At 38.3% G+C, this 23,703-nt stretch overlaps 1 protein-coding gene across 1 annotated transcript in view; it reads right to left on the minus strand.

Moving 5' to 3' along the window:
• The window catches only part of KIF26B (kinesin family member 26B), a 328,166-nt gene that overhangs the window by 158,125 nt on the left and 146,338 nt on the right, over positions 1-23,703 (minus strand). Inside the window, exon 4 of the mRNA XM_075203552.1 lies at positions 16,990-17,156. Within this exon, the coding sequence (XP_075059653.1) occupies positions 16,990-17,156 (167 nt within the window). The remainder of the gene's footprint in view (positions 1-16,989; positions 17,157-23,703) is intronic.

The following is a 23,703-nucleotide window of genomic DNA, read 5'->3' on the forward strand; positions in this document are numbered from 1 at the left end:
TTGAATACTTTTTATTTTCTATGTGTGTTCTACTTGACTTTATATTCCACATATGTATTCTATGTATCCTGCAATATACTGTATTTGTCTCAATAAGGCCGTGTATGCAGAGCGTACCTAAACCCGTATTCAACAAGAGATGTTTCTTCAGATCTGCTGGTAGTTGAATACGGACGTGCGTATACCCGATTTAAGCATGGTTCTAAAACAAGAAAAATACGTTCTGTCGAAGTCAAATCATTGTATATGGTAATTTCAAATTAATATCTATCAATCTGATTGTCTATGTCTGAAATTATGCGAATAGCACGCTACGGCGTGGAGGAGCGTAATTAACCACAACACGTGCGAACACTTATACACACATTTACACAAACACATACACTTGTAATTAGTTCATATTAAATACAAGTTAACCCGTGCATGATACTCATGCATTTTAGTCAAATCAAGCTTCTTAAGGTGTCAAAAAGGTTCTTGTCCTGCATTTGGGCCTAGCCCGGGCCTCCTCAGGGGAAGAGCGTTACTTCCCGACGTAAGCGCCCTTTTTTAACGTGGTTTTGTCCACATGTCACCACCTCATCATTCTTCTACATCACCTCATCCTTCATCTTCATCGCCACATCCTTAATCTCCATCGTCTTACTGTTCTAAAACCTCTCGATACACACCGTTTCTGCTAAACACCTTATCGCTGTGCTCAATCAGTCTTCCTTGAAGGGCAGTATTCATAACCTGCACTTTCACATCACTGCTTCTCCGTACTCGTGAAAATGCGACATACAATTGTCCATGACCTAACACAGGCTCTGGTAAATAAATACCCACATGGTCAAGAGTTTGAGCCCTCAACTGGTAAATTTAGCCTTTACTACCCCTCCCACGGGGAGAAGGGGGGATGATGGAAGTTAACTGACTTTACTATTATAATTTTTTTTGTCAAATAATGTCAGTATACCAAATTTCAGGTCAATTGGATGAGCCCTTTCTGAGAAAATAGTTTTTTCCACACACACACACTAACACACGCCGCTAGGCTTATATATATTAGATAGTTCCAACACATACTTATTTGTAATGAAATGCAGCAGAGTATATAGTTAAATATTATAATGTTATATACACTTTAGTGAGATCTAAGGTTCAGGATACAGGAACCATATCATGTCTAGTATCATTCTAATCCCCTATTTATCCTCAGACGTCCGATTCAATCGTCTAAACCAGGGTTGTCCAACCCGCGGGCTGCATGCGGCCCAGCTTGCCTGTAAATGTGGCCCAACAGGAGTTTTGGTTGTGGCAAGGGGGCAGCGCTGTTAATGAAAAAAAAAATCCTGCAAAAAAGAAAAAAATAATAAAATACTTACCTTGTGGTCACGCGCTCCCTCCCTGGTCTCCTCCTCCGTGAGGTGCTCGCGCTGAATGTAGGGCATGACGTCATCACGTCCGACATCCATTGCGGAGCACAGCACATAGGAGTCACCTGCGTGAACTATCAGCAGCCGTGAAACGGAAAAAACAAGAGAAGATGATCAGAGAACAAGCCGATTAAAAGGTAAGTTAAGGGTTTTTTTTTGTTTTTTTTTATTATTTCAAGGGACGCTGACTAGTGCATAAACTCACCTGGTCCTGGAGCATCACGGACCTTATCTTCCTGTCTTAATGACTGCTGTATTGAAGCCCTTCATAAAATGTTGTAACAATATCACTTGATGTTTGACAGCAGCCATTAGCATGTCATTGAAGCACTGAGCAACAACAAGGAGCATTAGCAATGTTTTCTATCTTTTTTTTGGATGATCAGCTATCATTAGTGCTAGTGTATTTTATGTGCGGCCCAAAACAACTTGTCGCCTTCCAATGTGGCCCAGGGAAGCTAAAAGGTTGGACACCCCTGGTCTAAACGATTGCACCTTGCGTATGCAAGATATGGATTATAGGGAATAAATGATCAGAATGGTATTTTGTGTGTAATGTAAATAGACCAGTTTGAACCAGCTTTCGGCAGGAAGATTAGTATGCATCTTTTGGAGAGCTGACCCCCACCCTTGGAGGACATTGTTTGAACTGGCCAATGACCTGCATTACACTGGACCGCCCTGAAGCCTGGAAACATACCAAATCATCTGTATTGTTTTCACTGTATCACTAACTGTATATAAGCAGGAGCTCTGGGTCCAGTAGGGTCTCTTCTCAACCACAGACCTCAGGACTGAATGACTGTATGCTGGATCCAGAGCACCTGCGTATGTAATCGGCTGTACTTATTTTATTGAATTGTTACTCTTCTGCTTCTTGCTATTAAATCGCATTGTGATTTGGAACCACATAACTTGAAGTGGACAATCGTCATTGGATAGCAACTAGATGTACATAACAGTTCATTTTGTGTGCCTTAATGAATCAGGCCCCAAGTGTTTTAGGGAACTGTTTGCAAATACCCAGTACCAGAATTTCCAATTGTAGACTGCTGTGAAGTATGCCGGTATTATATAAATAAATGTTATTAATAATAATCATGCTTCAAAATAGAAAGCAAAGGGATTAAACAAGGTAGAGACAAATCTTAAAGGAAACCCTGCTGCAGTTATTATTATTATTACTTATATGACGTCACAAAAGTCTACAGCGCTGTAAATGAAATTTACAGTACTATACAATACACAGACACATAACAGATTACATAATACAGAAAAACAAAATAATACATACAGACACCTACTAATTAACAAATTATACATAGATGTTCTTGACTGGACAAGAGGAGGAGGAGACAGACAATGGGTTTGGATTGAGGATTATGTATTAGACACAGCTATTGATCTTGTCCCATGGCAGTCTTCTTTTCCCAAGATTAAACACCCGACTATCTCCCCTACCCTGGCCAGATGGTCAAAGTTACGAACTACTTCAAACATTTCCACAAAACACTCTCCCTTGACGGCACTTTTTGACAATCCAGATTTCCCCCCGGGCCTCGCAAGACAGTCTTTCCGACATTGGGTCCAAGTGGGGATAACTCGTGTCGGCCAGCTGGTGGACAGGTTTGGAATAATACCTTTTGCCGATCTACAGGCAAAATGGGGTTTACCCAATATGGAAATTTGGAGGCATAATCAATTGAGACACTTTGCAGGTGCTAGGGGAGTACGCGAGGAGGCAGGTAGGACGTGCACGCAGTTTGAGACAACATGCACGGCGGCTCAACGCCCCAGGCATACATTATCATCTATATATAGGATCTTGATCGTCCATCTATTCAAAGCGCTACCCAAATTCACCAGGGACTGGGAGCGGGAGTTAAACATAGACATACCTGAGTCAGAATGGGGAGTCATATTTCAGCGCACCCAAGCCAGCTCAATTAGCCTAAGAGTGGTTGAAACACACTACAAAATATTAACTAGGTGGTACCGGTGCCCAAGCCTTTTGGCAAAGATGTTCCCCGGGGTTCCAGATCTCTGCTGGAGATGTCAAGGATCTTCGGGCACCCCTTTACATATATGGTGGGAATGCTCGGCAATCAGACCTTTTTGGGATGCAGTAATTCTCATCTCCAAATCAATTGTGGGAACCGATTTACCGAACTGCCCGAGATTTTGGCTACTCAACGATACTAACATGCCAGTCTCTCAATACAAAAAGTCCTCTGTAAAATTTCTTAATAGCGCTGCCAAGGCTGTGATTCCGGTTCACTAGAAATCACGTTAGCTCCCACTATAAAAGAATGGTTTACACGAATAGAACTTTATATGGCTATGGATGAAATAGTCTATGCGGCAGAGGATAAAAACAGAGCTTTCTACGTAATGTGGTCGGAGTGGATCGAATTTAAAGACTCAGGGCTAGATTTACTAAGCTGCAAGTTTGCAAAAGTGGGGATGTTGCCTATAGCAACCAATCAGAATCTAGCTTTCATTTATTTAGTGCTTTCTACAAAATGACAGCTAGAATATGATTGGTTGCTATAGGCAACATCCCCACTTTTGCAAACCCACAGCTTAGTAAACCTAGCCCTCAGTGTTGTTTGCTCAGTGGAATGTATGAAACCCAACTCCCCCCCCCCCATGCCTTTCCTCCCAACTTTCCCTTCTATCTTTCTATCCCCCATCCCCCTTACTATCTTTTATTATTTTTATATAAGAAAGGTTAAGCAGATATACGCCACTATAGGTGAACCTGCAATTGTTGACATGCAACGAAATACTTGAAGTACTAAATTTATGTGTTAATAGTGTTGCATACACATGTATATATATATATATATATATATATATATATATATATATATACTGTGAAGTATATTTTCAAATTGACAGGTCTGTGAAATCATCAATAAAATTAGAATAACTAGCATACTGTAATTATACATAAAGGGGCAGATTAAATTCCCCAGGTTCTTCTTTAGAACAACGCAGGCCGCAATCTATTACCATTACTACTACTACGGTAATTGCAATGCTGAATTTTGCTTCCAGCTTTCAGAGTCGCAAGCAAAAATCCACGTTGAAATTACAATATTAATGGTAATAATGTGCGGCCCACGTTGTTCTAAAGAATCATCCCCAAAAAGTATGACGTGTTGTTTAATCCATAATTGCAATGGTCACCACACTCAATCAAAAAGATAATGCACTGCAGAGGGTTAAAAAAAGAATAAATTTATTGAATGTGATCAACACAGTTATCACATGCACAAATGTACTTGTGTTCAAGTTAGTATAAAACCACTATAATGTATACCACAATGAATGGTACAGTAGGTGCACCTACATATAACCTATTAATGCGCATATAAAAAACCAACAACTGGAAAAAATGTGTAAATATAAAATGTAGAAAATATTTCATTGGTATAGATGAATCGTGGTGGTGTTCAAAACCGCATGGAAAATACAATGTTCCAGAATAACGAAGATGATGAAATGACAACTTGATTGGACAGGGGATATTGAGAGAATACAGTCAGAGAGATAGTCCATCCGTGTGCTGATATATGGTATAAATTCCTTACCAGATAACTGGAAAGACAATAATATAGAAAGGTACCTCCACGGAGAAACTTGAGCGCTCACGTCCCTGGTACAATGAAATCGCGGTCCCCGGAAACAAGTGTCAATGAACTAGGTTCTTAGGAAGTAGCTGGCTGTACAGGCACAGCAGATGGAAATCTTCCTAGCGCACTGGTTGTGTACAGTACATAAACGACAATCTTGACAGATAAATTCAGGTGTATAGCTGTCCACAGATATCCGATGAAACAAAGAATAATAAAAACCAGCATAAAATGTTGGACAAATAAATAATCAAAGTTGTGGTATAATCCAAACTAACGCGTTTCATTGCCTCCAGGCAACTTAATTATTCGTTACTCTGGAACATTGTATTTTCCATGCGGTTTTGAACACCACCACGATTCATCTATACCGATGAAATATTTTCTACATTTTACATTTACACACTTTTTTTCCAGCTGTTGGTTTTTTATATGCGCATTAATAGTTTATATGTAGGTGCACCTACTGTACCATTCATTGTGGTATATATTATAGTGGTTTTATACAACCTTGAGCACAAGTACATTTGTGCATGTGATAACTGTGTTAATTACATTCAATAAATTTATTCTTTTTTTAACCCTCTGCAGTGCATTATCTTTTTGAGTGAGTGTGGTGACCATTGCAATTTTTGGTTTTATTATTGCATTTATTGTATGGGATAGCAGATTCCCTAGCTTTGGCATCTCACCACTATTATTACACTATTATTAGTCATTATTAGTACAGGAAATATTTGTTGTGTTGTTTAATCAGTTATTTCCTATCTCCTATGGCCTATAAATATGATAACTAGTATAACTGCCGAGAGTCACTGTAAGTCATACAATAAATGGCGGTAACACAGAGTCAGTAAAAACAGTCGATGACACTGGGAAGACCCAGGAAGTATTTCTGGGATTTTGGAAATCCCTATTCCCTGACATTTGTCGTCTTCCATACACAATGAATGATCCCAACAGTTTTAGAAACTCATTAACTAACAATGTGATAAAGTCAAATAAAATAGGACCGATGCATTTGAATAATGTTTTAACTTGTGAACTGATTTGCTAAATTTCTTAAGATATTTATCCTATACAATAAAAAGTACTGCCAGAAAAAAGTCCCTAAAGGCTCCATTCTAAACATAATAGGATGTGAACATTCTTTAATAGAACAGAGAGACTACATAAAGGCAAGCTAAAAAATGATGGAAAAGCCTGAGAAAAGGGGTATCTGGACAAGTGGGGACCTGCGAATGAATAATAAGAATAAAGTAAATTGAACTTTAATGAATGGGCTTCTTAATATTTTGCTGCATTGGCATACTCCAGGATATTGTGTGCATCAGGGATTGAATACTATATAAAATTGGGTTGGGAAGGTCAAAGGAGCCCAGAGACTCCAACTTTACTGCTACTGGAGAGAAGAGGGGGGAGCTGTACATCATAGGAGTTATGTCCTATTGTGACCCTATACCCTTCATGCTGTTGAAACAGAAAATCAGGAGACTTATGTGCCATAAAATTGGTTTAGTTTTTAAAAGCCAATCCATAAGGGGAGATTCAATTAAAGAACAACGTGGGCTGCGCATAATTACCATTACTATGGTAACTGCGGCACATTATTACCGTTAATACGCTAATTTCAACACTGATTTTTGCCCGCAGCTCTGTGAGCTGCGAGTGAAATTCTGTGTTAAAAATACCGTAACAACGATAATAATGCACCCTCCGTATTGTTCTAAAGAAGAACGCAGGGCACTGAATCTCACCCATACTGCCAGGTGCTGTCATAGTAGTTAGTTAGTAATTGTTTGTGCTAGATGCTAGCAACACCAGTGACACTGAGTGAAATATGGAGTGGGAGTAGCGGTCTATATACTGGTTTCCTCAGTATTTTAAATGGTTGATCCAACAGACGTTAGACACATTATCATAGGTAGTGTATCTTCCAAGTGAATCCCCATTACTGTTACATATAAATAAGTGCAGTTGATGTTTTCTTTAGTTATTTACTTGCAAGATTAAAACAACTATTTTTTTTCCTTTACGCACCATTTTTTTATTCTGGAAGAAGCAATACACCAGCGTTTTTTGAATATTTACATTTAAGAAGGCAAGTTGAATAAGATGTTTAATGGAAATCTTGATTCTTAGTTACCTAAGCAACGATATCTTCCTTAATTTGTGAAGTTCTTTCAGATTCTCCTGTCAGTGAAATGAAAATATAATCTGGAACGGAATGTTCTGGGGAAATTATCTCAAGGATCCCCGATTAAATAATTCACCTGAGCAGACTCGGTTGGCGGTGACTAATAACTGCAGAGGCTCTAGGTGGTGAGAGGCAGAATGCATGAAAATCATTAGTGGAAGCAGCACTTTCAGCCCCTCAGGGGTTCCTGCTTTCACTGACTGGAGAATTGTAAGACTGTAAAAACAGAGAAGAGCTGCAGATAATGAACCAAAAAGAACTAGACCTGTCTAAGTATCAGTCAACAAACTCTCGGAGGAATTCTGGCATACAGTTTCCCTGTTTTACATTAATTAAATTATCAGGAAGCAAAATGGATGACATCAACAACCCTATGCTGATACAATGATAACTGATAGAAAATGTGTTGCCCTATCACAATGAGTAAGTTAGAGGATTTAACTTGCAATGTCACTAAAATAATCCCAGAATAAAGGCTTACTCCAGCAGTAGGCAACATGTTGTAAGACTATGGTTGGGTACACACTACAAAAAAATTCACCAATGACTGAAAGTCCCAATAAGCATGCTGATTCATGTGTACACACTATACACTCTTTACAAGATTTACCTTCAGATCTGTGCTCTTCATCTGTCATCACGGGCAGCATGGCATGGTGGCTTATTGGTAAGAACTTCTGCCTCACAGCACTGGGGTCCTGAGTTCAATTTCCGACCATGGCCTTATCTGTGTGGAGTTTGTATGTTTCCTCCCCCACTCCAAAAACATACTACTAGGTTAATTGGTTGCTATCAATATTGACCCTAGTCTGTCTGTGTGTGTTAGGGAATTTAGACTGTTAGCTTTATTTGGGGCAGGGACTGATGTGAGTGTGTTCTCTGTACAGCACTGCAGAATTATTGGCGCTATATAAATAAATGAAGAGGTTGATGATAACCATCGGCTCAAAAAATCGTGACTCTGTAAACATATGGATGTAACTTAATGACATAATGGGGTAATTTGCTACTGGGATTTAACCTGTAAACTCACTTCTGAGAGTGATTTAGTAACATCTTAGGAACAAAGGAATCTCAGTTGGGACTCCCTGTCTATGGTACAAGGTGAATGTTGAGGAAAAAGATGCCTCTTGAGAACATCTGAGATGTCACGGTTTTTGTAGGTAATTTCGGCATGATGAAAATATTGGATAAGCTACAAATTATTATGTCATATTAATTAATGAGATTAGTTATTAGGAAAATGTATGGCAATAGTAGGATTAACACAAATTTTCTACAACAATATGGAATGCTCACATTCATACTAGTATACTTAGTGGTCAAATCATCTAGTCCTCACCAAGTCCTAAAATTTGATCAATCTAATACCATGTGACAAATAATAGATTTGACATTATTTTTTTAATAAAAAATATGCCAACATGATGAAGTAATCTGTGAAGAAGTAGCTTGGATATTTGAGGAATTTTGGTCCACTGTTCTTTATAATACTGCTTCAGTCCATTGATTGATATGTGCTGGGGCTGATGTCTATAAACTTTGTTTTGGCCTTTCCAAAACCTTGATTAATTTCTCTTTCCGCCAGGCTGGTGTGCTTAGGATCATTGTCCTGTTGCATGATATAACTTCAGTCAAGTCTTATTTGTTAGCAAATGGCCTCACATTTTCCTCTAAATATTTGTATTGTACAAATCATGGTACTGTGCATTAAAACCATACACTTTGGCTGTTCAGAGGACATTGTTCCCGAAGTTTTGTGTTTCATTAAGATGGAACGATGCAAATTTAAGCTGTACTGCAATGGGGGTGTTTGGGAGAGAAGGGGCTTTATCCTGGCTACCCTTTCATGAAAGCCATACATATTCAGTCTTTTTTCTAATGGTTTAACATTTACTGTGTTGACAAAGGCCTGTAGATCCCTGGATGTAACATGTTGTGATCTTTCGGAGCATCATACAGTGTTTGGGTAAATTTGCTGGGAAGCACTATCGTTCAACGATGGAACAATGTTGTTCCAATTCTGCAGTGTGTTTACACTCACGATCAGGATCTCCTTAGAGTTTACAGAGTCAGGATCTTTTCAGCCAATGGTTATGACAGATGAAGAGTACAGATCTGAAGGTATAAATGTGTATATTGTGTATGAGAATCGGCATGCTGATCAGGACTTTTTGTTTATCAGTCGTTTGGTAAATTCGTCACAGATAACACATCGGGAGAAAATTTCTGTAGTGTGTACTCAGCCTTAGTGAGGACTAGATTGTTGTTATTTATGTCTTTATAGATAAAAACTCTAATTTGAAACAGGGTGTACTTTCTTTTATATATGACTAATATTGTGGTACCACATTTATGCTGAAAACACCCAAATATACCTTTCTTCCCCTGTCCTCTCCTAATTTACTCGGTGTGTCCAGCAGCCTCTCTACTATCTTTGCTTGGATGTCACAACGCTACTTAAAGCTCAACATGTCCACAATTGATGTAATCTTCTTCCCTCTTCCTAGTGTCACTAGCCCCCTCACACAAGGCTATATGGAAGCATACAAGGCTATGTAGGGGCACACAAAGCTATATGGTGATATATGAGGCTATATGATAGTCTTATGGGATTATGTGGTTGGATATGTATGTGCTGGACATTGGGTTGTATATGAACTTCAAATTGCACATTATTTACATATTTGTTATAACACACAGGATAATATTTATGTTTCTTTGCCATATTGTATACAAGTAGTATAAGTTTATTTGAGAAAACTGGTACAACGTGGTGCTAGTCTCATGGGACCTCGAGTCCACTCGGACAAGCCACACTTATATATACACTGTTTTAAGTGGGCAATTTTTCCATGCCATCATACCATAATGCATAACCTTTTCACAGCATACATAATATAACAAGTATATAATTTTTCACTATACCACGCATGTCCATATATTATTCACTCTTGCACACTAATTTAATCATTTGTTTTTACAGCACACAAACAGAAACAAAAAATGGCAGTTCTGTAGTTGGCAAACTAGAGGCATATTTACTAAACTGTGGGTTTGAAAAAGTGGAGATGTTGCCTATAGCAACCAATCAGATTCTAGTCATCATTTATGATAACTAGAATCTGATTGGTTGCTATAGGTAACATCTCCACTTTTTCAAACCCACAGATTGATGTCTTATGGCAGCATGTTTTCAAATATGGAGCATTAACTAAATTGGGAACAAATGTCAGTTTGCAAGTCCCTTTATACAAAGAATCATTGTGCATAGGAAATAACATGTAGACAGCTCCATATGTGCATGCACTGCACTAGTAAAAATCCTATAGCACCAAATTTCATGACATTTCCTTTTCATCTCTCATTATGTGTTCAAATCCACCCTATTGGAGAAAGATGTTAATGGAAAAATGACATCAATCACATTACATACAGTATAAACTGCCATGGACAACATTTTAAATGAAAACAGACCCTCAGGCATATTCACTACTCCAGACTTTGTGTTAAATGCATGAGGTGTTTTGGGATATTTGTGTATATGTCCCAACTGTATATCCCCTTCTATTATTAATATGGATGTCACATGAAAAACTGTATTAATATAACTAGTAACCATCTGCATTTTCCTTTCATATCCTGAGCAACTTGTTCTTCATTTCTAGTTATTATTACACGATCTTATAGAGGCATACTGTGCACTCATTTATTCACCATTCTCAATACTACTAACACTACTGATCTAGATAAAGTATTTCAAAATGCTTTTCATATGAGACATTCTGTCTTCCACTACTTAATGATGTAGGGTATGTTTGCCAAGCTTGACTGACTTATAGTTGGTTATACCTAGGACTTTTTAATGCACATATGGTATTCATCAACACTGGAAAACCAGGGGCGTGCTGGGCCGGGGGGCAAGGGGGCATCGGCCCCCCGTCAGCGCACAGGCAGCCACATCACATGACACGCGATGTGGCCGCGTCACAACTATCCCGATTTGTCAGGAAATCCCAATTTGCAGGCTGCAAAAATGGGTGGAGATTTTCACAAATTTACGTATTTAATTATTGCAACTTATTTGGCATATTTAAAAACCTTGTAATGTAATTTTAAAACCAATACACTTCTAATAAAAAAAAAATCATGTCACTTACAAGTATAATTATGGCTACATAGCAACTACCTTTTTCTATCTTGTTTTTTTTTTACCTTTTTATCCTCTTTTCTACTTGTTTATTGTCTTTATTTCCTGCTAGTATAGGTGGAACTTAGTGGTTATCTGGAATACAGCCACAGCAATATGTCAGTGATTTCATCATTGCACGCTGTGAATATTATTGTTGTGTTACTGTACCGCACCTGTACTCTACAGCGAGACTACATCGCCAACTAAATCATCCTGCAGCTGAGGGTAGGTTTCAGTCTTTCATCAGTAAGCCTGATCTAGAGTATTCACATCATGCTGCTAATGAGAAGCAGGACTTATATGTCCTATGAGGATATATAATAAAATTCAGTGCTGTTACAATATATTTTGCATGATTGTATTACTCAGGACCATTCACACTATCACTTGGAGATAGAGTTGGGACAAATCCAACAGCAAAACCCAGGTTAGTGTCTCGAGTGGGCAGGGAGTAGTTATTGCACCATGCTTGTGCTCAGTCATCCTCCAATTGCTAGTTATTTGCTACGTAACTGCCAGCAAAACTACATTTTCATTTAGGTCACTTCCATGTTGTACTTATGTTTCCATGGATTATGCACAGTATACTGAGGGGTGTCCTATGGATATCCCTTTCTTTGGGTACCTGGTCCAGATGAAAGCCCACCAACTTTGTATGTGATCAAACATCCCACAGGGTCAGTCAGTTTGCAGTGTTGGCAGATTCGACAGAACCCTCTGGGTACCATAAATACAAAGTATTTTACATTGATTTTAGATTTTAAACATCTGTTGGGCATTTAATAGTCAGCAGAGGCATGCCAGGAGGGAGGGGAGCTTACATGTGTGTAGAGGTCTCTCTACACTAAGTATACCGAATGGCCTGCAATTATTATTTCCCACAGAAATCTACTTATATTATATTATGAGGTACATTTACCTTTGTACTAACCCTTCCATGCTCTCACAGTGCTTTACTGTATTCTGTTCACTCATTAAAGCTTAGTTCATTGCAGAAACCACAGAAGATACAATGAATATTTATTATACAAACAACAAAAGAAATAATACCAGAAAAAATCCAGAAAAAATTCGGGCATCCTCCTGTAAGATGATCAGTGATGCCAAGTTATCAAAATTGTAGTTAATTTAGTTCTATTCTGCTTAATGTGGAAATTAATCAATTAAAAAACTACTTAACTAGGAAATCACTGACTGAAGTTATCTGGAACTCTAATGAGACTGACATTCCCACCATATCATTGCAATGTATAGTTCTGCTATCCCAGGCTTCAATGTGCTGTGACACAAACTATACAGTATAATCCATGTGCATAGGTCCTGAATTTTCAACATGCAATAATTACCAGGGTTGCCAGTCATTGAAATCATTCTTAACTGATATTTTACAAAAAATGTACCGACACAATAGTTATTTAATTCTAATGTGTATGAGAAAAATAAAGTAACATCTAGAAGAGAAGGACTTAAAATAGGGGGTTCATAACTTTATTCAGGCCATAGTCATTACTTTGGTAAATAATATGTGAAATTTAGTGCTGTCAGATGTTGTCATATTTTTTAAATTATTTCTTATTTATTTCTCATTGACAATTAAAATGCAACTCATTATCCTGACATCAGTAATTTTATTGACAGTGGCCAATCATTATGACTACTTCATTATCTGTACATTTATGCAGGATGCGGAAGGATGCAGAAACAAGAGTACAAGATCTTCCAAGAGGACAACATGCATCAGGCACTATACAACTAGAATTAGGGATTTTACAAATATTAGTGAGGGACATTAAAAATATTAGTGATGTTTAGATAAATTATGTTGTACATTGCTGCCAACACCTACCAAAAGTCTTTCTTATCCTGTATTTTGCAATATAGAATGGGAACATGGAGCTACAGCTAGACAGCGCCATGTAGAACTGAAGAGGTTACGCTTTAGAAAGGATATCAGCCTAATTAAAGAGTGGAACTACTTAGGTGCAAAGTTGCACATGCTGATTGGTGGCTGTGAGTTGCCACGGCATGTAGTTAATAGAATTAGAAGCAATCTGTTTTAGTCCATCTATGATTATTGACATATCTATATGGTACAGGGTTATGGTAATTTCTGGTCATATTCTAGGGTCATGTATTCAAAGTTAATAAACCCGCTTCATTGACTGGGTTGTATGATACCACCTGGACTAGTGTCCGGTTTCTTGGAGTTTACCTAGTGCACGTGTTACATGTTATTACATTTTGTTGTTGATTATTTTCTCAATATACTGCTGTGGCTAATTTTGACTTCCTAAGGGGATGTGGTTTGGGGGTCGAGGTTGGTGAAACCAATCCTATGCTTTTCATGAGAATAATTTATGTCTATTTGTTTACTGTAATCCACTACCAGTGAAGACAATCTAAAAACACTCAAGGTCGGTTGAAATGATTCACACCTTAAACAATATAGTTATACTAGTATATACATTATATATATGTATGCGGACCATCTGGAAAATGAAAGTGGATAAAACAGAATATTGATACATGGATTGACAGCTGTTTTAAAATGCCGAACACAACATTTTCTCCATGCAGGTTTCCTAACTCAAAGCAGCTGAGGTGCTCAATCACATCTGGAATTTCAAGGTCAGAGAGTGACCATGAGGACCCACAGCCTCCTCTATGAGAAGTAAGGGAGTGAGCTTTTTGTTAAATTACAAGCTTGCAAATCTTAAATCCCAAGAGTCCAGGATATGCTAGAAGTTGTCAGTAAGGAATTACAGTATCCTGAGTCTGGAGCTGTTTAATTCACTGGCATTAGTGCAGACAGTGAAGAACAGTTTTGTCCTTCCATGACTTCTCTTCTCTGTCTTGAATCTTTATCTCTCTGCTTAACCTTGTTCTATGATGGTTTAATAAATGTTCTTCTCAGAATTACGATGAAAAAAAAATGTTGCTGATTCGTAAATCAACATGTGCTTAAATATAACTTTTCCATTGCTAAATTCACTTGTTCACATCCCACCTGACTGAAAAATTATTTTCTTTTTAGAATTTGATACTTTTCTATTTGTCTCTGCAGTCTATCAAACGTTACTAAGTAAAATCCCACGGCAGTCTTACATTTCAGCTAGAACCATTTCTGCATCTTAAACATGCTCGTCACTGTCCATTTCCTTGGCAACGGTTTAGGAAAGATTACTGCAATTTTAACATTTAGTCTAAATAATAATCATTCAAATAAGGACAAAGGAAAATAGTGTGGCATATACTTATAGTAATAGCTACAGTGGGGAAACTAAATGCTGGCTGAGAATGACTATCACAATAACAACTGTGCTCAAAGATAACTGAATACAGCAGAACAAAGGGTGATAGGATGTTTTAAATAAATAGCAGCCCCTTTTCTCAAATACTATAAACCACAGGAAAGGCTGTCTGATAAAGAGATCTTTCTAGAGTTCGGAGGCTGACTGACAGGTCAGTCCATTCAATTTTGAAATTGCAACAAATAAACAAATAATAAAAATATACATTAGATTAATGGCTTAACTAAAGGGGCAAACACTGAGCCAGGGTCCTTCTCGTCGGCACCAACCCTTCTAATTTGTCCTCACTCCTACTAATGCCCAAAAGCATATTATAAAGTCCTAATGACCAAAGTATAATGCAGCCATTATTGTATCAATATTTCAATGACACTAAGTAGCTAATACACTGAATAGGAATGGTTCAAGGTGAGGAATATGTTAAAATTCACAAGCTTTATTGCAAAATAATAAAAACAAGAGGTACAGAGGGGGTGTTAAACGGCCTCATGCTATCCTTCAATATACAGTAAATCACAGCTTCCCATTGCCCAGTATAAAATGCAGCTTCCCATTGCCTTTTGAACTACCAGGGTCCAGGTTTTAAGGCAAGACCCCAGTGTACAATGAAGACTTCAGCTCTCGGTGCAAACCCCAGTATACAATGCAGAGTCCTGTCCTCTTTTCAGTTCTCAGTGTACAGTCCTGATTTCCTGATTGCAGATCCTAGTGTACAATGCAAACACCAGTCCTGATTGCAGATCCTAGTGTACAATGCAAACGCCAGTCCTGATTGCAGATCCTAGTGTACTATGCAAGCGCCAGTCCTGACTGCAGATCCTAGTGTACAATGCAAACACCAGTCCTGATTGCAGATCCTAGTGTACAATGCAAACACCAGTACTGACTACAGATCCTAGTGTATAATGCAAACTCCAGTCCTGATTTCAGATTTCAGTATACAATGCAAACGCCAGTCCTGATTGCAGATCCTAGTCTACAATGCAAACGCCAGTCCTGATTGCAGATCCTAGTGTACAATGCAGGCCCAAATCCTCATTTCAGACCCCATTGTACAAGTCAGATCAGAATCCCCATTGTGACCTTATTCCCTATTGCAGACCACAGAGCATAATACAGACTTCATTCCTCAAAGCAGAACCCAGTGTACAATTCAAACAATGCAGATCTCAATACACACTACAGTTAATTTCAGTATACATTTACTCACATCTTTCCACCAAAATGCCATCAATGAGTTCACAGAAGGGAAAGCATTTGTAGCATCATTAATTGAGCAGTCAAGTTGCTGGAGCCTGAGCTTGCCTATAGGCAGTTATACCATAATGCTTCAGTGGTAGCAAAAAGGCCAAAGGAGGGGTAGAAATGATGCAGGAACAGTTTGCAGGGATTTGACCTGTCTGGTGGTTATATATTGGGGCTGCAGCTTGGAACCCTCTGGGACAGAGTCATAACACAATTACCACAGTCCCTGGCTCTATTCTGCATTAGATTTAATATCACACTAGATTATTATAAGAAACACTTAGGAACTGAATTGAACATTGCAGAAATATATGACATTCCACAGAACAAGTTCATGGCTAAAACTACTAAGTTCAATTGTAAAGAATTGCACTACTAAAAAGACTAAGATACTTATTTTTATTATAAGATGCAGTGAATTGTTACACTTCTTATTGTAAAAAGAAAACACGATTCTCTGTTTTACAGATATCACCGTATAACATAAACAAATAGCATTACTGCCTTTATATCAGTGTTTCTCAACTCCATGCCTCGAATACCTCCAACAGATTATATTTTTAGGGCTTTTCTCTGTGGAAAGAGGTGGATAATTACTGACCCAGTCAAACAGATAAACTCTCCTGTGCAAGATTAAGGAAAGCCTAGAAACATGACCTGTTGGGGATACTTGAGGGGTGCAGTTGAGAAACTCTGTTTTATGTCAATAGGGAAAGATGGTGGAGGTCCTTGACTGAAGACAATTTCTTTGGTACAGTAACATATGTATACAGGGAGGTGTATATATATGACATGATTCTAATGTATTCTGTTTTTCCTACCAACAGCTGATATATTATACAGAAGACGGGTACTGTGCCCACTTTTGGTGTGTTGGCAACACTCTAGGGGAAAGCCTTACAGGGGAAAGCCTTTTATTTATGGGTGCAGGTCAAGGGCTACTGTAGTTTACACATAAAACAATAATATTATTAATAATAGATCTTACCTGGCAAAAAAAGAAGCAGCCACTGAAGTTCCGGTAGATGTTTCACTTGCAACATAGGTTGTGTGTGACGCAGGGAAGCTATATAGGGAAGGTTTATCAGTGTTGTAGCGGTTTAACGCTGCCTCTGTGAGACCCTCGCGGCCAGTCTCAGTCATCAGCTGAGAGATCTGGGAAAAAGACAGACAAATTGAGGAAAACAACTTCAACTAAATTTCATGCATATGAAAAAAAAACATTGATGGTCATCATCTTTATCATTATTATTAATATCAGCTATTTTGTATAGCGCTACTGATTCCGCAGCGCTGTACAGAGAACTCGCTCACATCAGTCCCTGTCCCAATGGAACTTACAGTATAAATTCCCTAACATACACACACACAGACCGAGAGAGACTAAGGTCAATTTAATCGCAGCCAATTAACTTACTAGTATGTTTTTGGAGTGTGGGAGGAAACCGGAGCACCCGGAGGAAACCCACGCAAACACGGGGAGAACATACAAACTCAAGGCCATGGTTAGGTCAGGGCATTGCTGCTTTCTTCAGGGCATTGCTGCTCTAATACTATGGTGATAACCAAACACCAAAGATCTAACCCTTTTCCTTAAAGATTGGAGTTAAAAGTCAAGCTCCAGATAGCATTTTGCAGTTTTTGTATACCTAACTTAACCCCATAAATATTGTGAAATGTTAGTACACACACAGGATTTAGCAATGTTCCTAAACAGTACTATATACCTATAGTAATGTCACAATCCATCTGTGTTAAGTAATTACTTCACATATAATGTTACCTGCTATCGTACATATTTTCTTTAATATACACACTAATGTTAACTGCAATAACCTAATTACCCCAGCTATTTTTAAAAACAGATATACTGGAATTATATCCCAATTGTTGCCCATATCACAGAAGGTGATAAAAAACGATCTTGAGTTATGCACCCAGAAAGGAAATTATAATGGTTGACTTATAGAACAACTGCCGTTTCCCACTAGAAACAGTATGGATGGACTTGAGAATCAGCAGAAATGATAAAGTTCAAGGATTGCTAGAGGTTGAAATTCATGCTACGTTCCCAGAGGATGGGAAAAAATAGATCTGCTATGTGTGTGGGGTGTAAAGGGGTTTTCTAACCTCCTTTCCTCAACACAAATGCACACAAAACAGGTGGACTTTCCCTATATTTGTTACATTCAACAGGCACATAGATAACAAAGTGCCATTTGTTAAGCTGTGGGAGGCAGAACACAAATGGAGTTAATTTTGCCATATCTGTACATTAACCTTACAAATTCTAAAAAACAGGAGGCACACAGACAATATCCATCATACTGCACTCAGAAATTAGAAAAATAACTATCTTGCTTATCTGCCTACAGCATTTCTAGTTTGGCTTGGATTATAGGATCTTTAGTCGGTAATGCTAACCTTGAAAATAAATTGAATGAAATGCAAGTGGAAACATTGTAATACTATTTTACGCTATATGTTACAGTTGTGTTAAATAGTTCTAAATGCATTACTCTGCTCAGAACAGTCTAATCCTAGAATAGTTGCTGAATAAATGTAACATTTCAGCGTCCAGGTCTTGTACAGGAGAGGGATGGGAACAATAATGAATGTATTTTTTTTTTTTATCACATCACTGTTGCAGCTGGGTGCAGACAATGCTTGTCTATGAAGGAACAGTGCTATTGAGGTGGTGTTCTGTTCTCTTCCTCTCCCACTTTTTCTATCAGTGGAGAAGCCCCAAAACTGCCATGGTTCCCCTATGTGTGACACCATCAGTAACAGTCAGACTCCATCTCTTTACAATCCAGGAGTCCAGCAATATAAAGCTGACAAGTTGGGTCTTCACTTTCAGTAACATCTGGGCTCCAAGTGCTCACAATGCCGGAGCAGCAGAATTACCATGGGTGGAAGGGTTATCATCTTCATGTCCTGTACATCTGCGACTTGGCCTCCTTTAGGAGTAACCTCTTGTTCGAGCATTCTTTCAAAACCACAGCTGCAGTATGGGATGAAACATTACATGACTGTGCGCATAGAAAATTTGAAGGAGGGCCCGCTTATTCCAAGCCACATCTCCATAGGCTCATCTGAGCATGCCCAGGGGCCGGCGCATTTGCAGGAAACCCTGTTTGGGGCTTCACTCTGCATGTGCTGGGCCAGGGCACTCTCAAAAATGCAGAAAAGTTAAAATTCTGGGTTATAATTTTGTCATGTCATACTTAGTAGGTGAGTGAATTTTAACTAATAGATTTTTCCCAATTATAAAATTGAAAATGATTTTTGCAAAAATTGAATTTGTAAAATCCTGATATGTAAATTAATTGAAGACATTTCTTATTGACTACAGGCCCAAAAGAATTCTCTTTCTATTTATATGTAACATCATTTAGGTTTTACTTTGCTTGTTTTGTTGTGCCCAGGGCTGGATTAAGGGAATGGAGGTGCCCTGGGCTAAGGGGGCCTCCATTTCCGTCCCCCCTGTGAGCTACCACTCCCCCCTCCTGTGAGACCCTCCCAAACACTTACCTCTTTCTGTCTCCTATCACTGAAGTCCTTCCGCGGCGTGCTGTATGCTCCGTACTAAGGAGATCTCGTGAGATTGAGACTTACTCTGACGAGATCTCCTCAGTAAGGAGAATACTGAGCGCCGTGGAAGGACTGCAGTGACAGGCTCAGCAGCATTGATCGGGTTGGGGGCGCCACCGCCCCTACACCGATCAAAAATGCAGCTGAGCACTTAGAAGAGCCCCCTGGATGCCCGAGGCTCCTGGGCTGTAGCCCAGTTAGACCTCAGATTAATTCAGCCCTGGTTGTGCCCCATATTCTGCTGCAGGTAGGGGAACATTATTTACTGTCCAGTTTGACACACACTGTGGTCAGTGTGGGGGTGTATACCATACCAACACTTCTCCTACTGCCTTTATTTTAACACCTTAAAACTCCATTCACTTACATTCCCATTACATTTTTCATACTGCCACTTCTACATTTCCACTTTGACCACTGTATATATGAATTAATATTTTTCAATTTTATTAACAAAATGTAGGTAGCAATAATCCTAAATTACCAGTCTCCCATATTATAGGTCCATAGCTATACATAGCTATAGGTCCATAGCTATAACTATATCAATTCAGTACACTGCAGGTCATATAAGTGCAGCCACGAATGTACATATTCAGCCAACCTTGGAACCAATTTGAGAAGTTTTCAGCAATCTCCCACATGTCTGTTCTCAGAGATGACATGTTTTTGTTTTATTCTTATCAAATTAGCAGCAGCCAAGACAATCAATGAAGTGATATCACTGGATACAATATTTCTTCCAACTGAATCCAATATTGAGAATTAATGAGCTCTTCCAGATGCTCCCTATCAAATTACCTTTATTGACAGTTTTACCTCTAGTGATTAAAATGTAATTATCTTTAGAAGTAGAGGAATGACTGGTATGGTCATGTGTACAGCAAGACTTTCCTTGTTACATATGGTTATCTGCTTTCAGCTTTATTGGCAGTAAGTACAATGTGTTTCTTTCCTATAGCAATATAGTTAGAGACTAAACCTTTTAAACCTTTTTAGATGAAAAAGTGTAATGCATCAGTCTGATGGAAGATGAATCTTGAAACAATAATGACTTCATTATTAGAGTCATTGCCCTGCTCTTCTTCTCCTGAGATTATAGCCCCTGCTGTCTGATCCTGCTGGCATTCTAGTTCAGGCTTGATCGTACAACACTGACTCGCTCCTGCAAGTTGTCAAAGTCTGCCTGTAACTAGTGGTCAGGTGTAAATTGAAGTGTTTGGGGTTTAATATAGCCTGTAACTATACTTTAAAATATCTGTATTATACCATGAAAAAAATTATGTGTGCCAAACTCATAATCGTTTAGTAGGTATCTAATGGTAGATTATACATTTGTAGTCTGTACTTTTTCCCAATACAAGACATATATTTTACACTTGCCCAATGTGCCATTTGGACAGACATAAGAATGAGGTCCCACATTCTAGTGTGAAAAGACTTATTATTATATTGTTTCATAAAGTAATGCATAAACACACAACATACAGAAGAAGTAAGATTTGCTTACATAAACCGCAATCGAACATCTACTGTATCATTAGACAAGTTGATGGTGTGGTTCATGCCTCACTCACACCTATAATTTTATTATATGGTGGCGTGGTTAGTATGGTGAGGTTGCTTGGAAAACCCAATTGTACTATTTGGTTATACAAATGGTGTTCCCCTTTCCCCTTCAGAAATCGGTTCAAACTTCTCACCCTCATCTTGGGATCACAGAAGAAAATGGCAGCATTTTCAGTGGAGCAGATGTTTGCCCCGGCTGCTAGGAGTTAGGTCAAGTTAGGGCATTCCTTGCAAACTATAAAGTAGGTACATTAGTGCACTGTTGCACCAAATTTGTTGAGCAGTGCAAAATCAAGATTTTATATTACACAGCAAGATTATTGAAATTCGATAAAGGGTGGGGCAGTGAATTCTAAGGGGAGTTCCTTGTTGTGCTGAGGGGTGCATGACAATTTGTGCAGAAGGATTTTTCCACCAACTCCGAACTGGCAGAGATCAGGTTCTATACTTTTAATGACATGCATTTTGAGCTTTCCAGTTGTACTTAGACGGAGAAACATATTTCTATGTGCTCTTAGCCCAAAAATATATGCCACATGTAATAAAGATTTCCAATATCTCCTCACTATCATGATTAACATAAACTATAAATAAATGTAAGCAGCATTTCAGAAAAATGTGTAAAACAAAAATTTAATAAAAGGGTTACTGTAGTCTAAAGCAAGAGAAGTTTGGACTCGATGGTTACACATTTACATAGTGCGCCTTTTAAGACTATAACGCCTGTCCGCACACCTAGATGCACTTGTAGTTGGCAGAGACATATCCCGAGACCATAGGTTATGTTATGTGGACCATCTAGACAAACCAAGGAGTTTTGAGTTGGACATCCACTGCACTTTGTAAATGAGATCCAGTGAAAGTTAAACATTCAATATTCAAGATGAGTGACTTTATTTCAGTGTAGTGTGGATGAGTACACATGAACCAGTAGATCGATCAGGGAAGCCAAAATAGGTCACCTTTACTTTAGCAGAAAATATCTAAAAGCAGGACTTGAAGAAATGTAGAAAATATATCTGTGGAAAGATAATTAATTATTACCTGTTTCCGTTTAGCTTCCTTTTCTTTATCAGTTTTTCACATCTCTACCTCCATCTCCTATTCTTGTCTTTCCATTTCACACTTGGCTCCTGGGAGGCAGCAGTGTAAAACTGAACAAGTCTTAGTTTGGTTCCTTTAATATCACAAGCATTGATCTTACAGGTCACTGACCTTGTTCTAGCTCTGTCTCATGTTGTGGAAAGAGAAGCTACTGGACTGTGTCAACATGTGGGCCATGTAAAGGGCACTAATGATCCAGAAAACAATCTGCCTTCAAGGCAGAGTGAAACATGAATCTCTTCAGTTGATGTCCACACAACAATGTGTCAGATTTAACCCTCTTATCTCATCATAGTGCGAAATGTATGCCACCGAATCACACACTCAATGAATACAACACAACAATTGCAAAAGTCTCCCATATTCAATATTGTTATCCTTAAAATTCTTATACAAAGCCTAATGATATTTTAATTAGGATCAACACAAAATAGCAGCTAAATAATAGTGAATAATGTTGTTTTCTAAAGAAATTGCATGGATTCAAACTAGAATAACAAGGCTTAAACAAAACATCATAATTACCAATGTACTTATTTATAGTGTATTTAAAGTGTTGAACACAACACATGACTGAAGGAGGGGGTTGAGTTTTTTCACAATAGTCTAGTATAACCTTTTGTAATAGCTCTGCATATTATTTTGTGAGTCAAACATTTATTTGAGAACCAAAAGCCAGACTTTTAAAAAATGTAATAAACCAAAATCTAAAACAAATGATCATGATCTTGGTCAGTGATCGAAGTGGAAATGTATTAGTGGCAGTATGAAAAATGTAATGGGAATGTATGTGAATGAAATTTGACAGTCTTACAATAAAGACAGTAAGAGAAGTGGCAGTGTGGCATACCTAAGTATAACAGCCACTTTGACCACTGATCTTGGTGTGATTGCATACACTAGGTGCGGATTACATTCCTAATAATATTAGGGAGATAAGGTTAGGGGGAGGGGAAAGGTTGGTGTCTAATTAAATACTGCAAGTGCACTCTTTTGCATGCTGTAGAGAACTGTTTGCATAATTGAGCTTTATAATTATTATCCTTTAAATATTTCTTTTTATATATATATATATATATATATATATATATATATATATACATACAAGTTAACCCGTGCATGATACTCATGCATTCTAGTCAAATCAAGATACTTAAGGTCTTAAAAAGGTTCTTGTCATGCATTTGGGCCTAGCCCAGGCCTCCTCAGGGGAAGATCGTTACTTCCCGACGCAAGCGGCCTTTTTAATGTGTGTTCATGAGGTAAAATTACCTCACGAAAATGAGTTTGACCCCTCAACTCGTAAATTTAGCCTTTACTACCCCTCCCATGGGGGGAAGGGGGGATGATGGAAGTTAACTGACTTGACTATTCTAATTTTTTTGTCAAATAATGTCAGTATACCAAATTTCAGGTCAATTGGATGAGCCCTTTC

Source organism: Mixophyes fleayi, chromosome 3, assembly GCF_038048845.1.
Source record: "Mixophyes fleayi isolate aMixFle1 chromosome 3, aMixFle1.hap1, whole genome shotgun sequence".
NCBI classification, from domain to species: Eukaryota; Metazoa; Chordata; class Amphibia; order Anura; family Limnodynastidae; genus Mixophyes; species Mixophyes fleayi.